Source organism: Saccostrea echinata, unplaced genomic scaffold (assembly GCF_033153115.1).
Source record: "Saccostrea echinata isolate AGI-Se365-2 ecotype Australia unplaced genomic scaffold, CSIRO_AGI_Sech_v1 ptg000062l, whole genome shotgun sequence".
Lineage (NCBI taxonomy): Eukaryota > Metazoa > Mollusca > Bivalvia > Ostreida > Ostreidae > Saccostrea > Saccostrea echinata.
This window is the reverse complement of record NW_026889811.1, coordinates 5,380,359-5,394,432: the sequence shown is the minus strand read 5'-3', so window position 1 is coordinate 5,394,432 and position 14,074 is coordinate 5,380,359. Positions and strand designations below refer to the sequence as shown.

The 14,074-nt window shown below is 32.4% G+C and overlaps 1 protein-coding gene across 1 annotated transcript; it reads right to left on the bottom strand.

Moving 5' to 3' along the window:
* Positions 1-12,511: 12,511 nt before the first annotated feature.
* LOC133175355 (dopamine receptor 2-like) lies at positions 12,512-13,829 on the bottom strand. The gene has a single exon (XM_061310449.1). The coding sequence runs from the start codon at positions 13,759-13,761 to the stop codon at positions 12,628-12,630; it is 1,134 nt and encodes a 377-aa protein (XP_061166433.1). The 5' UTR covers positions 13,762-13,829; the 3' UTR covers positions 12,512-12,627.
* Positions 13,830-14,074: the final 245 nt, after the last annotated feature.

Below are 14,074 nucleotides of genomic sequence, written 5' to 3'. Positions count from 1 at the left end.
AAATATTCTATACAAAAAGAATCTTCTATACACATATTAAAGAATAAGCAATCAAATCTTAATATCCATATTGGCATTTTTTATTTCCTTCAATATGCATGTATACATTTAATAATTCTACAAATCAAAGCCCCCCCCCCCCCCCCCCGAACTGCTCATGCTCTTCTTTTTCCCACTAAGCGAGGGACACAAATTCTCTGAATTAGCTTGTTTTTATTTTAGCATGTGACCAAAAAAGCTAGCAATTCCCCATTTTAATTATGCTGAACAAAATAGTCAGAAAAAGGGGAAACAAGGTTTTTTTAAAAAAGTATTTGTCGTTAAAAAGTAAATTATGAAGAATTTTTTTTTCTAAATTATTCATATTGATGCAAAAAATTGACACTTGTGTAACCAAACTTACTTGTATTCATAAAAAGAACACTTTATATTCACTAATATTAAATATCTAGTAAAAAATGAAAACAGGTCATGATGCTTATTTCCTTTTTCCATTTGATGCCTTTTTAAAATCTAAATTTAAATAATCTAACACATGCCATGGTCACAAACATATCATTGAAAAAAAGCCCCTAGCTTCTGTTAGAATTATCTCTCTTTACAAAGCTCAAAAAACACGTTCTCAATATCTGTTGAGTGAGAGGTAGGGGTAATATTAATATCCAATTTTCTTAAAAAATAAGGTATTACAGCTTTAAATGTTCCTAATTGATGTGCAAGAGTTTCGTTACCATCTCATGGCGCGACGAACATGTTTAGGGGAGGGGATAGCATCGCTATTCTGCGAGTTTTAATTTATACATAATTTCATTCACAAAAAAGTGAATGGGATTGGGCAGCAGGCATAGCCAATTTTAGTCCTCTCCCTACATCAATGTCAAAGTGAATATACATGTACGCTTTAAGTATAAATCATTATAGAACAAACACAAGACAAGAAAAAGGGAAAAAGTACAGAAAAGTACCGGTTTGGAAATATTGAAAACAGTTACATATATGACAGTGTTAAAATAAATCGTTGTGTTGCTGCTATGTTTGCATGTACTGTTTCAACTATTTAAATATTGAGTCTTATGATCAGGACGACCAATTAATGATAATTCAAATAATTCAAAGTTATGATCAAAAATCAATAATATTTTGTATTTTTTGGAAAAAATACATTTCTAGAAAATGTATATTTTGGACAACCAAATAATTAATGGTAAGCATCTTCTACAGTGTCAATACAGTGTTCACGCATTGGCGTTTCTGATTCACACTGGCTATATATGTTTGCCATCAAATTACTTGCGTGCGAGTGTATAATGTATCGATGTGTGTACATGTATGTCCATGTACAAGCTTGCAAATGAGTGAGAGAAAAAACCCTAAAGTACTTAGGAATAACAAACTTTGTTTCATTCTTTCCTGTTGTACGTGTAGAAGTTCAAACCTATTTTCAAGTTTATTGAAGAAATATTTTTAAGGTCTCTTCCGAAAGACCCGCGACTTTCACTTCGACAGTCACTACCTACATGTACAATGTATGTTTACTTCTTAGGTTTGACGCGGCGCTATGAACGAGAATCGAACCCGGGACCTCCCGATCACGAAGCGTGCGTCTTACCACTGATGTACATGTAGAAGCGAAAATGACGATTTATAAGCGTCAACGACCACTTCTCACTCCGAATAATATCAATATTGCTTTCTTGCGAATCACGTAATTTGCTGCTTCATGCATTTAACTGTATATGTAAGTACTGACTACCTAGAAAGTTAATTAACTAACCTTAGAGCTTTTAGAATCGTTTCATAATTCGTTTTAAAAGCTATGGACAGAAAAAAATTGTCTCATTTCCCAGTGATCTATTTATAACTCATAAAAATCCTCTTGTGGCGAGGGGATGTCGGCTTGGCTGTGCCCTTATTAAATATTTATATCAATATACAAAATATCATGTCATTAATATCAAAGCAAGGCAAAGAACTTAGACAACTGAATATATGACATTCGTTTTTAAGGGTTCTTTAAATAGGTTTCCATGCAACTCACTAAAATTCAGTAACACACTCCTTTCAGATGAATGGCGTGCTTTTTGCAGAAAATAATATTGCATTATGAGTGTGAAATATAAACGATGCAAATGAATATTAACATTCAAAAGATCACAATCCGAAATAGATTAAATCATAGAACTGTTTAATTTGTAATTCCCCCTACATAGAAATTATTCAGGATGTAGTCGTAATCATAAGCCTAATTAAATATAGAAGTAACAAATTTATTAATTGGTGATTAAAATCTTTCAATTGTTGCAGTAATATGAGTATAAAAGTAAGAATCTTAATAAATCAGACAATTTATTTGTGATAAAATACTGGTCTGTGTAAGATCTAGAGTTCGTATACTCAATGGAATCATTTTCATTTTAGTCTTTGAATGAAATTTGTTTCGTAATTTCCCGTGATGATTAAGAGATCAAATTAATGTCCTCCATAGTCTTGGTGAAAAAAAATCCACACTTTTCACACAGTTTCTTCTCTATAAATGGAAGCATCTTGAATTGATTTCCCATATTGATACTTGTTCTTCGCACAAATGAAAACACATTTTGTAAGGTCTTTGACTTGTCAAAGTATCGGCGCCATCTTAATTGCATTGTGTTAAACTATCGCAAAGGAAGTAAACAGATCTACTCTAACTTGCATGTATTTGTATACAAGATAAACTTTTTAAACAAGGCACGCTACTAGGGTCGTTGTATTTAGAGACAAACCAGTACACAACCTTTGGTCAATTGATTCGATAAAAATGGTCATTTCGTTGATATTTTCTTTTCACTCATTAAGAAAATTTCCAAGAGTCATTGCAAAGGGTTTCATTACTAGAAAGATGATATTAAAAATAATTATTGAGGGGAAAATGTCTGCGTTTGTGATAAAAAAAATAAATAATTTACACAGTGGAGTGCGAAATTACCTTATATAATCGGCAATAAAGCACATTTACAGACAGCACATTATTACAAACACCTACTTATGTCGAATACGTAATTTCATCAAAATAAGATTTTTTAGTGGATTAAATGTGAACATAACGAAAATGATCATTATCAATTTAAAGTATAGCATGCAACAGACCCAAAACTTTTAAGTAAGAACTGATTATTCTATCATGAAACTATCCTCTTATATGTACAGTTTCATGGGTCTTCCAAATGAGATCTTGAAAGCAGACAGTCAGTTGCTCAGTTGTATGTGTCTTTGGAACTATAACTTTTGCCGGTTTGGTAACTCTTTATGAGTGAAAAAAAATCCTCTGGGATGTGGTACATACATATCATACATTCGATTGATCAACAAAAAAATCTGCATTGCTCATGTATTTTAAAGGCTTCATTCTATTGTTTCATTTAAAAAACAAACAAACAAACAAAAAAAAACAACACTCAGAAAAAGCTAAAACAAAGACGTTTAACATTTGTTTTGGTAAATATTTTTTTTCACTTATTACATATATAAGGAAAGTTGATAGAAAAACTGAATTCATCTCGTTTGTCATTCAGTTTAGTTGTTAGTTGACCCTTATTCTATAGTCAGTTCTTGTCATGCATAAGTATTTGAATAAATTCTGCTTCGTAGGAATATAACAACAGAATACCAATTTCATTCATTGATTAATTTTCTTGTACTTTGGGTGCTCAGTTTTCATTTCCATGAAGAATAAAAGAAGCGAATGCGCACATTTTACCGATAAATTTATAAGAATTTTTGTTTGTTTGTTGTTTAACGTATGGAGACGTCAGCTAAACGTCATAGAATGTCAACGTATGACCTAATTTGCATAAAAAAAATTTAACATCCGGGGAAGTAAAAACATTTGTGCTGTTAACGTTTTTCGAGTTTTGCTGGAAAAGCCAAAGAAGACGCGACTGCACTCAAATCAATAGGTCACCTGGAAATCATACATGTACACAAACACTTGTTCGTTTCTTATTCTTTATTGTTAACTCGTGCATAAAATTGAAGTTGTAGTTACCAATATCCTGAGAAATAATGTACCTATAACAGGGTTTGACGCATTACAATAGAAAAGAATCATGCAAAGGTTTGTGTTCATAAGACGAAAATTATTTTCAATCTTAACAATCGCACACCCACAAGTTAGCACTCCTACATATTCAGGCATATTAGCTATGTTTCATTCCCTTTTTTCCTTGCTTTCCGGGGGGGCGGGGGGGGGGGTAAAAATTGCAGCAAGGGCAATTGTAAATAGATGCATGGTAACTGCTAGTATTCATATACTAGCATTTTTCTGATGCTGGACTAAACTTGATGTACTCTCAAGTATAACTCTTGTGCCCTTAAGATATCCTTGCAACGCTTCTTTGACATCAAATCTAATATAAATCTCGTTAGCAATGGAATGAATTTTGCATATCTCATGGTTTAGTCCATTTTCTTCCGAAAAAAAAGAACACCGATTGTATGGCCTTTTTATTGTATTGTAAACAACTAATTGATTACTTTAAACAAACTAATGACGTTTATTCGATTATTTCTCACACCTTCTTCCAATGTTTTTCTATAAATTTTGCTCTTCATTGTTGCTAATGTCCAACTCCATTATTCCACCTCTTCATGCATAATTGAGCTTCTTTGTTTATCGTGCTTAATTGGAGCTGCTAAAATTCTAGGAGGTGTTCAATGAAGATTTCAGTGAATTCATTATCCTACACTTCCTCTTAAGATGTAAATTTGAAACATTATACCATTTCAAATCATAATGAGAGGAGATACAGTAGGAATGTTTATTTTATTTGCGGTTAATTTCTTCAGCGTCATCATTGAATATCAATTGTGAATACAAAATAATGTTTTCCGGGTCATTTATATTTTATTTTTGTAGAATAATGTTTTTCATTTTTTAAAATATACTGAAAGGAAAAGGAAACGCATACCTAAATATTAACAGTCAGCATTTATTACTGTTCGACTCAGTGATAATAAAATTCAATTTTACATGTACATGTGATATTGCATTCATCATTGTCATGAATTCGAGGCACAATATCGAATCAAACGAAAATTTATCATCACATTTATTGACTGTAGGGAGAAGGTTCTGAATTTTAAAATTTTAATAATTTAAGAATTTCAAAAGTCAAAAACGTGTGGATTTATTCCGCAGCTGCTATCATTTTGAACATAAAATTGATCGATTGCCATGGTTGATTCTTCGAATAGGGATGAGATTTTACTCCTCAAAAAGTGCTTGTCTCAGTTCATTGGTGGCGTTTGAAATCGGATATGGAAATCAAATTGCTCAACTGGAAATAGTTCGGGACTAAATGGTGGCCATTATGTGTCCATGCTTTGTTCGTCACATGGAAATATCGGCATACCTTAGCAACGTGCGATCTTTTCATGTGAACTTGGTTGCAAAAGGATGGCCTGCGTTCTTTGAGGCCTGCCTCTATGTAACTACAACATTTTGAATGAAATGGGTAACGATGGTCGATCTAAAAAATAAAACCCTACAAACAATACAAAATCTTTAAAGAGGGTATAAAACATGGACACCTGGAAATTCCAGATTGGGATCAGATGCCTTGATAGAGTAAGCATCCTCTGATGACCGATCACACCCGCCATAAACCCTATGTATTGGTCAGGTAGAAGGAATAATCTGTAGTCAAATTTAATACAAAACATAGGTTTAAGAATGACATGAAATATTTCAGTCAAAATACGGCCCAATGATAGACTGTATTTGCTAATAAAGTCATTATAACGATTATAGAATGTACTAAATACTGAACGAGGTTCTTGAAATCCTTGTAACATTAATTTATTTGTCAGTAGCCTGCCTCGTTTAAATTGATCGTACTCAGAGCTTGCACTTGATTGTCGAATACACACTGTTTGCAGTTGATAGTGGAATACTAAAGTCAGTAAAATTTCCAAATTTGAAACACATGTGGCAGACTCTTTGATGTCTTTATTTCGAGTTCACTGGGATATATCGAGTTGACATCTATTTGTGCGTGCTTGTGTGATGTCGAATTAATTTTTGTAGACCTAGAGCATTATATAGTTGTAGAATTCCACTGAAAAGTGAAATACTGCTTGAATTCAAACAGAGAAAATTTATCATTATACCGTAAAAATATAGTATTTAATTAAAATAAAGTTATCTCGTACGGTGTAACAGTAATGTTACAATATAACTTAATTTCATATTTGTCACATAGTACATTAATCAATTTAATAATATAACTATGATGGTGAAACTGAAAGATGTACAAAAGTTTTTCGTCATAAATGAGGTTACTTTCTTGACTTACAGTGTAACTGTTAGCAGAAAATCGTATTAATTGTTGCACTGTAAAATTTAAATTTAATTTAGTTAATGTTCTTTGTGACAAATCTTACTTTATTGCATGGGCCAACTCGAATGCAGCATGAACACGCAATGTCTTTTTCAAACGTTACCACATCTTGAAAGTCATATAGTTTTTCCAATATTCAAGGATTCCATTTTTCTAGGACCATTGTTTGTTCCAATGTCGCATTCTAGCTATTCCGTGCATTGAATATGTCATTAGTTTTACAAACAAGGTATCTAGTTCAGAACATATAAAAATAGCTCCTATCTAAGAATATAAAGGAAAGCACGCTATCGCGAAATTTCCTTGACAACAAAATTGCATACTGTCTTAGCAATCATTTGTAATCTTAAATGTGCATCATTCATCAAAATAATGAATCTAAGCTGTTTTCATATTGCATAATTATTTTTTTTTTCCGAACGACATACATATTTGCCGAAAAAAAATTTTGAGGAGCTTTATTAAGAAATCAAACCTCGTGCATTTAAAAGCCAGAATTTTAAAGTTTTAATATTTCGTTCTACACATTCGCCGAAGAAAGAAGGGGTTATTACGGAATTGAAATAATCGAATGGAAATAAAAAAGAAAACATGTTTCATTTCAAAGTCAGTATTTTAAATTTTAAATATTTCCAAATATATAATTCTCTTTCATATTTATGTATTTATATCTAAAATAACATTAAAAGAGAAAGAATAAACTTAAGGATGTACTTATGTACAAGCCTGCCCTGTCACCTCTAGTTAACCGTTGGTAAAAGGTACCGTAGCAATAATGTCAGATGAAAATTTTTCCAAAAAAAAAAAAAAATTGAAAAAGTGGCAATGGAAGAAGAAAAGTAATTTTTTTTAAGTTAATGATCTGGTTGTATCTGTTAGTTAATTCAGTCTTTTTTCGATCTCTCTAAGTAAGGAGTGACACAGAAATATGCACTAAAGCCCGATAAACTTCATCAATGAGTTCAAAAGTAAAGAAACGGGCACATGCAGAGCAAATAAAGACGTTGTTAGCGCCATATGTGGGGAAATGATTTTATGTTTGCAACCAAGGCCATTCCATTGCTAACGATTGAATTACCTGTGGGCCCTTCAAAAAGACATAGGATGTTTTATAATCTGTAAAGAAAATATCAAGGTAAGACGGTTAGAGGTCAAGGGATGTACCTATGTACATTTCTTTTGATGTTTTTTAGACTTTGAAGTTTTTTAACCATTGATTATGCTAAACTTATGAGAGATTTATTGTAACTTTTTACTAGTTTTAAGATGATACCAATTTATTGCGATCGTTTCAAGTTCTAAATCCGTTATAATCAATATTACACAGTTTTCCAAATTTAATGGAGATCATGTACCCATAAACTACTCAGTACCACTATATTCAAATCATTGAGAATGAATCAAAAATTTTAACTAAATTGAATAGGAAATTGTAAAATTACTCATTGAAAAAATCGTAAGACTCGATGCCTCAACACCTCTTTTGGTGCAGCAGTACCTGTTGTTCAGGAATTTTTAAATGCATATCAGATCACCTTTAGGGATTTAATTTCTTTGACCTGTACCGGCCCAGTATTTTATCTATAGGTCGTTACCTTTTACAAATAGTGTGTGAGAAAATTCTAAAACGTATATTATTGATAGGTTCAACATACAATTTTGTGAGTATCGAGAAGCTCTTCAAAGGGAAAAAAAAAGAAAAAAAGAAAGAAAAAAGAATACCAGAAACATTAATTTTGCAATCCGTAGCATGTCCCCTCGATCCTAGCGATGTAATATTTGATTTGAAAACAGAGAGCATATACTCTCTTAAAGTTGTGCAAAATTTCGAACTTTTAGAAGTTTACCCATTTTTGGTTCCATAGCAACTGCAGCTATTTTGGACGTTTAAGCATATTTATGTACTTGTAGTTTGAAAAACAATTGGAGAAAAAATCCATTTAAAACAGAATTCTTCCTTTTTGATTCAATGGCTATAGTTAGAAAGTTGTCCAACCGGTTACACTGTACCATTTTATTTTTCAGAAACCAATTTGCCCAGATGAAAAGAATTAGATTTTAATGCTTCAAACGAATTGGTTGTGCAGTCAATGAAAACAAAAATGATATTTTAATTTTTCAGTTTTCATATGTTTCAATGGAACTGGTCGCCATTTTTTAAATTTTAAATGTGGAGTGCACAATGGATTTTGAGAAGTTTTATGAAGATTGTCGACTGCGAGAGCACCTGTTGGAAATATAGCAGAGACACTTGTAACAAGGTGTCGCTCCCCTCCCCCTCATATTTAAGTACAGGCTTGATATTTTATTTGGGTGGAAATTGCACTCTATAACTATTATACAGAGTAGGATTTCCCCCAGGAAAATGGAATCTGGTGTGGAATTTCCGTAGGGGAAATCCTACTCTAGAGTCATTTTTCTGTGGGGGAAAACCTACTCAAAAGCCAGTTTTCTGGGGAGGAAGATTTAAGAAGGGAAAGTCTACTCATATTGTGGACTCTTGCTTTACAGTGCAGTTTAGTTTGTCAAATTTTCGCTATACTCATATTTTTAAAAATCTTTTGATTTACCTACTAAATTCAAACGATACTTGAGGCGAAAAGATTTATATTTCTATTTATTTATCAGATGACTTTCAAAGACTTTATGCCAAAATATTGTCAATATGACTTTAGCATTGATAAAATACTTGAAATCTTACTCTGAGAAAGAAAGGGGGAAATTTGGTTCAAGTGTTCTCGTGGGGAAGTCCTACTCTAGAGTGGAGATTTCGGGAGGAAAACTGGTTAGGGGGAAAAAACTATTTTCCATTTGGCTCTGCTCATAATTTGTATTCTTTAAATGGACTGTTGACAAAATGTTTATCAAGTTTCGCTTAATCAGTGTTCTAAGATAGAAGTACATGTACATAATCTTATGCATGCACTACATCGAAATAATCAGATTTTGACATAAAGCACACATTCCTTAGAAGGGAAGGGGGAGATGTGAAATATATGATATATTAAAACTCGGACTTCTTTCTTTCATTCCATGATTTCTAATATTATTAAACGTTTCATACAAAATAACCCTTGGTTGTTTATTACCTACAATTTTCTCATTCTGCAGAATTGTTAAAAAAAAAACTACTTACAACCCTAAAATCTCTCAGTGTGGAAATGACAAAGCGTTGAAGCTTCTGGTTAGTTCATGATCTATTTCCATCTGTTCTCAAAGATAATTTTTTGTGCTTTATGAAAAATTTTATGATGTGTGTTCTATTACCGTAACCTCTCTCGCCTTCATCAAATGTTTTATTGAATGCATTTAAATGACGATTGTTCATAATGTATCATCAGCAATTATTGCCATTTTAACAAACCAAAATATATTTGAAGTTACTCCTCGAAAGGTGAAACTCCTAAAAACCTAATTGTAGCTTCAAGGAAGATGTTAATACAACTAATGAGGATGCAGAAATTTGCTTTCATACTTCCCTCATTGATGAAGATTTCCATTATTACCATATCATTTAGTCAGAATGACAAAAAATGCATTGAAACAGACACGGACTGAAAATTGGAGTGTTTATTTCATTTGAAAAGCTAATATCCTTCATGCCATCAATATACGAAACAACATCGGATTTGTTTTTGCGTCGTTGTTAGAGTTTTTATGGATTTGTATTCAATAGAACTTTTCACAACATTTCATAATACAAGTGCAATTTACTTAATAGATATTAAAATATATATGAAACTGAAGATACTGTCATAGATTTTAGAAACAGATATCTCTCACACAGATTGAGGATGATGAATCGGCACTTTCTAAAAAGTACGTTCAGTCGTAGAAATTAATCTAGAAAAGTATCAATATTTGATGGGACAGCAAGCAATTTGCTAAAAATAGGGGCCTATGCATGGGTTTAATTCAAGGCAAGTATAGGGATCTTTGGTCCCCTGTTTAAGATCGCAGATGCTAGTTTATTTTTTCTTAAGAAATGCACATGTATTTTCGAAAAAAGATCATTCTATATGAGGAGCCTTAAACTTGAATGCTGGCATTTTATTCAGCTAGCATCATTCTATATTCGCCCGTCATGCATATGTTTTTAATCTTTTAAATTGTTTCTACACTGTCATCAGTGGAGATGCATTTTCCCAATTTCTTACCTGAAGGACGGTAAAAATAAACAAGTCCGGATGCACTTAATATATCTGACATTTGCATTTGTTACATAATCATAGGGAAATCTGAAACTTGCGTGTTTTTTTTCCTCGACTTGTTGACAACAAAATCAATACATAAAGGAAAAAAAACATAACAACAAGAGAGATTAACAAAATCGATTAAACAAAACAACTAACTTCTGAATCCATAATAGTATGAATATAAAGGATACAAGTTTAAAATTCATTTGACGTGTTTTGTTAAGAACTATTTCTTAGAAAAATATCATTATAAAAGACTTAGAAAGCTTCATTGTAACCAGGTTTTCATCTCCCACCTCGCTTATTATTTTAAAAAAAACCAAATAAATAAATAAATTAAAAAAAACAGACGGCGAGTACTCTCTTAAGCAATTGCTAATAACAGAATTTTTCTTACAGAAAATCATAAAATCTGAAATAGATTCTGCGAAATCTGATTTTTAGAGGAGTTGAGATTGACAATGCTTCAGAAACAATCATATTTATTAAATGTTCTACCTCGTTCTTACCTCTTTCTAAAACGAGGTAAGTTATTCACAAACAAGTTGATGACACAAGAATATCAGCAGTCTCGTTTAAAGTCGTAATTTCTTAAGTTCTGTGGTCGATACAATGACCTTGTCAGCAAATACAATTTATCATCAAGTCAAATGATGACTGGCGTTTTTCATACTAATTGTTAGGCCATTATTTACACACTGAATTGTCGACGGATTTTTCCGTTATTACCAGATCATGACAAGGACCACACGGCAGGTGTGACCGGTCGGCAGGGGATGCTCACTCCTCCATGGCACCTGCTCTCACCTCTGATGTTTTAAAGGTCCGTGTTTGCTCTGCTCCAAAATTTGCATTGTTTAATGGACTTTTGAGCTTGAATACTGTTCGTTATCTCCGTACATTTCATGAAAATGTTACCTTTGGTATCTTAAGGCAAACTTCTATAAAAGAAATATCTATGTTGTTCTCAAAATTGTGTCCTTTGTGATTTTAAACCAAAAAAAAAAAACAGTTAAAATTTCTAATTTTTTAGAGTTATATTTAGTTAAGGTAACGACTATCTAATCTTTACATTTATGTCAACATTACGAAACAGAACAGCATACTTATACAATCAATTTTCGTCCAGCAACAAATTGCAGAATAATGATTAAAATAAAAAATCTTAAAAAATTTCCTTTGGGGGGAAAGAAATTTACTGCACTTAGACAATTGTTAAGTTTTACCAAAATTTACCTTTTGATTTATAACGAATGGAAAAATGGAGGCTATTGGCATAATTGCTTCCTCCCTCCCCCAAAAAGAGACTTCAGCATTGAGATTTATTGCAACCACCTCTATTTTCCGTTTGGTATTACTTTTTTTCTAAAGCATTCCGTTTAGTATTACTTTTTCAACTATACCTTTATATATGTTTCTGGAATACTTATTTGGCAAAGATTATCGCATGATTGTGTATTGTTTCTTAAAGTATAAAAATGAATTCAATTACTAAGTAATTCTTTTGAATATTAGTTAACTTAATTAAAGTAAAACAACAAACTTTCATAACACAAATAACAAATAGGGGATATTGCAATATCAGGGAATTATAATGTCCTAAAATAGCACGCGTGAAATAAAATCAAAAGTTTCTCCAATCTTACATGATCTTATTACACGCACTTTGCACAGAAAAGCTTATTCACAGCTTAAAAATTTCCATACAATTTCCAATCTTGTTGACCACGATTGCTTTTCCTAGAGAGCTTTATGTTTTAAATGAAATTTTCAGCAAAATGTAAGAAAGAAATTGATGTAAAATTTAGCCGGATGAATACAAAGTCCATTGAACAAGATTTCTGACATTTAAGATAACTATTCATTTCACTTGTATATAAAAATCATTTCATTTCATTATCATTTCAAGAAAGTTCAAAATGTAAATAAAGCCAAATATTGTAATATTTTAAATATTTATTCATTTTGGGGTGAAACAAAAACTGTTAACAACAAATTATAAACATATTACAATTGTGAATAACATATCACTTCGTTGGTGATAAAAAGTTATTTTAATGCGTTGGGTGTCGAATTCCCTCATATAATGTATGCTCTATTCTAAAATGTTTTATTTTATGAAGGAAAGGACAACATTTTGACAGGGCTAAAACATACACTTTCCTGAAATCTTTCATAAATAAAGGATAAATAATTGGGTTGATTAAGCTGTTACAATATCCCAACCATACAAAGGACGTAAACAGTTTTCCAGGAATACATTGACAGAATCCCTCTACGATATTGGCACACAGAAAAGGGGACCATGTTGTAACGTAAGCACCGACGATTGTCCCCAGCGTCACTGTAGCCTTTCGGGTTAGAGGTTCCCTTAAGTGTTTTGCTGGAACATGCTGTCTTAGAAGAACATTTCCTGGAGTAAGAAGAGTACCCACGAAAAATGCTTGTCGTTTTGCTTCCTTTGAAACACGGTAATAGAGTACAATAGCTATGATAATTGGACACAAAATCGTTACTGGTGTGGCGATTGCGCCATATATACCACTTATAATGAACAAACACTGCGGAGTGCTGGAAAATAGAGTTAAATTCTTTAAGGAGGGGACATCAGGATTGTGAAAGCCATTCATAATTGGAACGAAAGATGAAAGAATTGCTATGCTCCATGCAATTATCAGCATTAAGAAAGCTTTCTGGAATGTCATCACTGTTTTGTATCTGAGAGGGGTTAAAATGGAGACATATCTGTCTATGCTGATAAGACAAACATTTAAAACAGAAGCGCTGGACAACATTACGTCAAATGATACCCATACGGAACAAAATTCGTGTTGAAAAATCCACTCTTGAAATATTATCTGCAGTGCAGATGGTATCATTACGATAGATCCCAATAGAAAGTCGGTAAAACTCAGCGACACTATGAACATATTAGAAACAGTTCGTAGTTTCTTTTTCACAATCATAGCTAACAGAACCAGCGAATTGCCTAAAATGGTTAGAAATATGAGGAGGAACAGAAATACACCAAGGACAATTGTTTCTGCATTTGCATGGAAACTGCTTGCCCTTGCACTCTTCTCTGTTGTTGTCGACCAATTTGTTGCACTTCCCAAAACGACATCTGTGTCGTTGAAAACCATGTAGGGCTTGATTTGACATCCACATGAACATAAAACCGATTCCATAAAATTCTCACTGGGGCAATGAAATGGCACTCCTACAGGTTTTGTTACGTTCTGCTCTGTTCATCCTGAATGTCTGCATCTCTGCAAGAAAGGAATACGTGTTTTATGTATGTTTTATGATAAACAACATATTGATTTCAAAACGTGGAAGCTTTAAACGATCTAGTGACGTTTGCTTAATAACTTCTAGCATCTTCATCTGATTTTCACCCACAAATTTTAATTGCTGATAATGGACCAACTTCAATATTTTCCGGATTATTATGCAACATTAAGTTTCCTTAATGTCATTGTTTTCCTAAAAGTTGAACAC

Excerpts from the sequence above, each read along its gene's own strand:
- LOC133175355 (XM_061310449.1), bottom strand. The coding sequence starts at position 13,761 with ATGGAATCGGTTTTATGTTCATGTGGATGTCAAATCAAGCCCTACATG.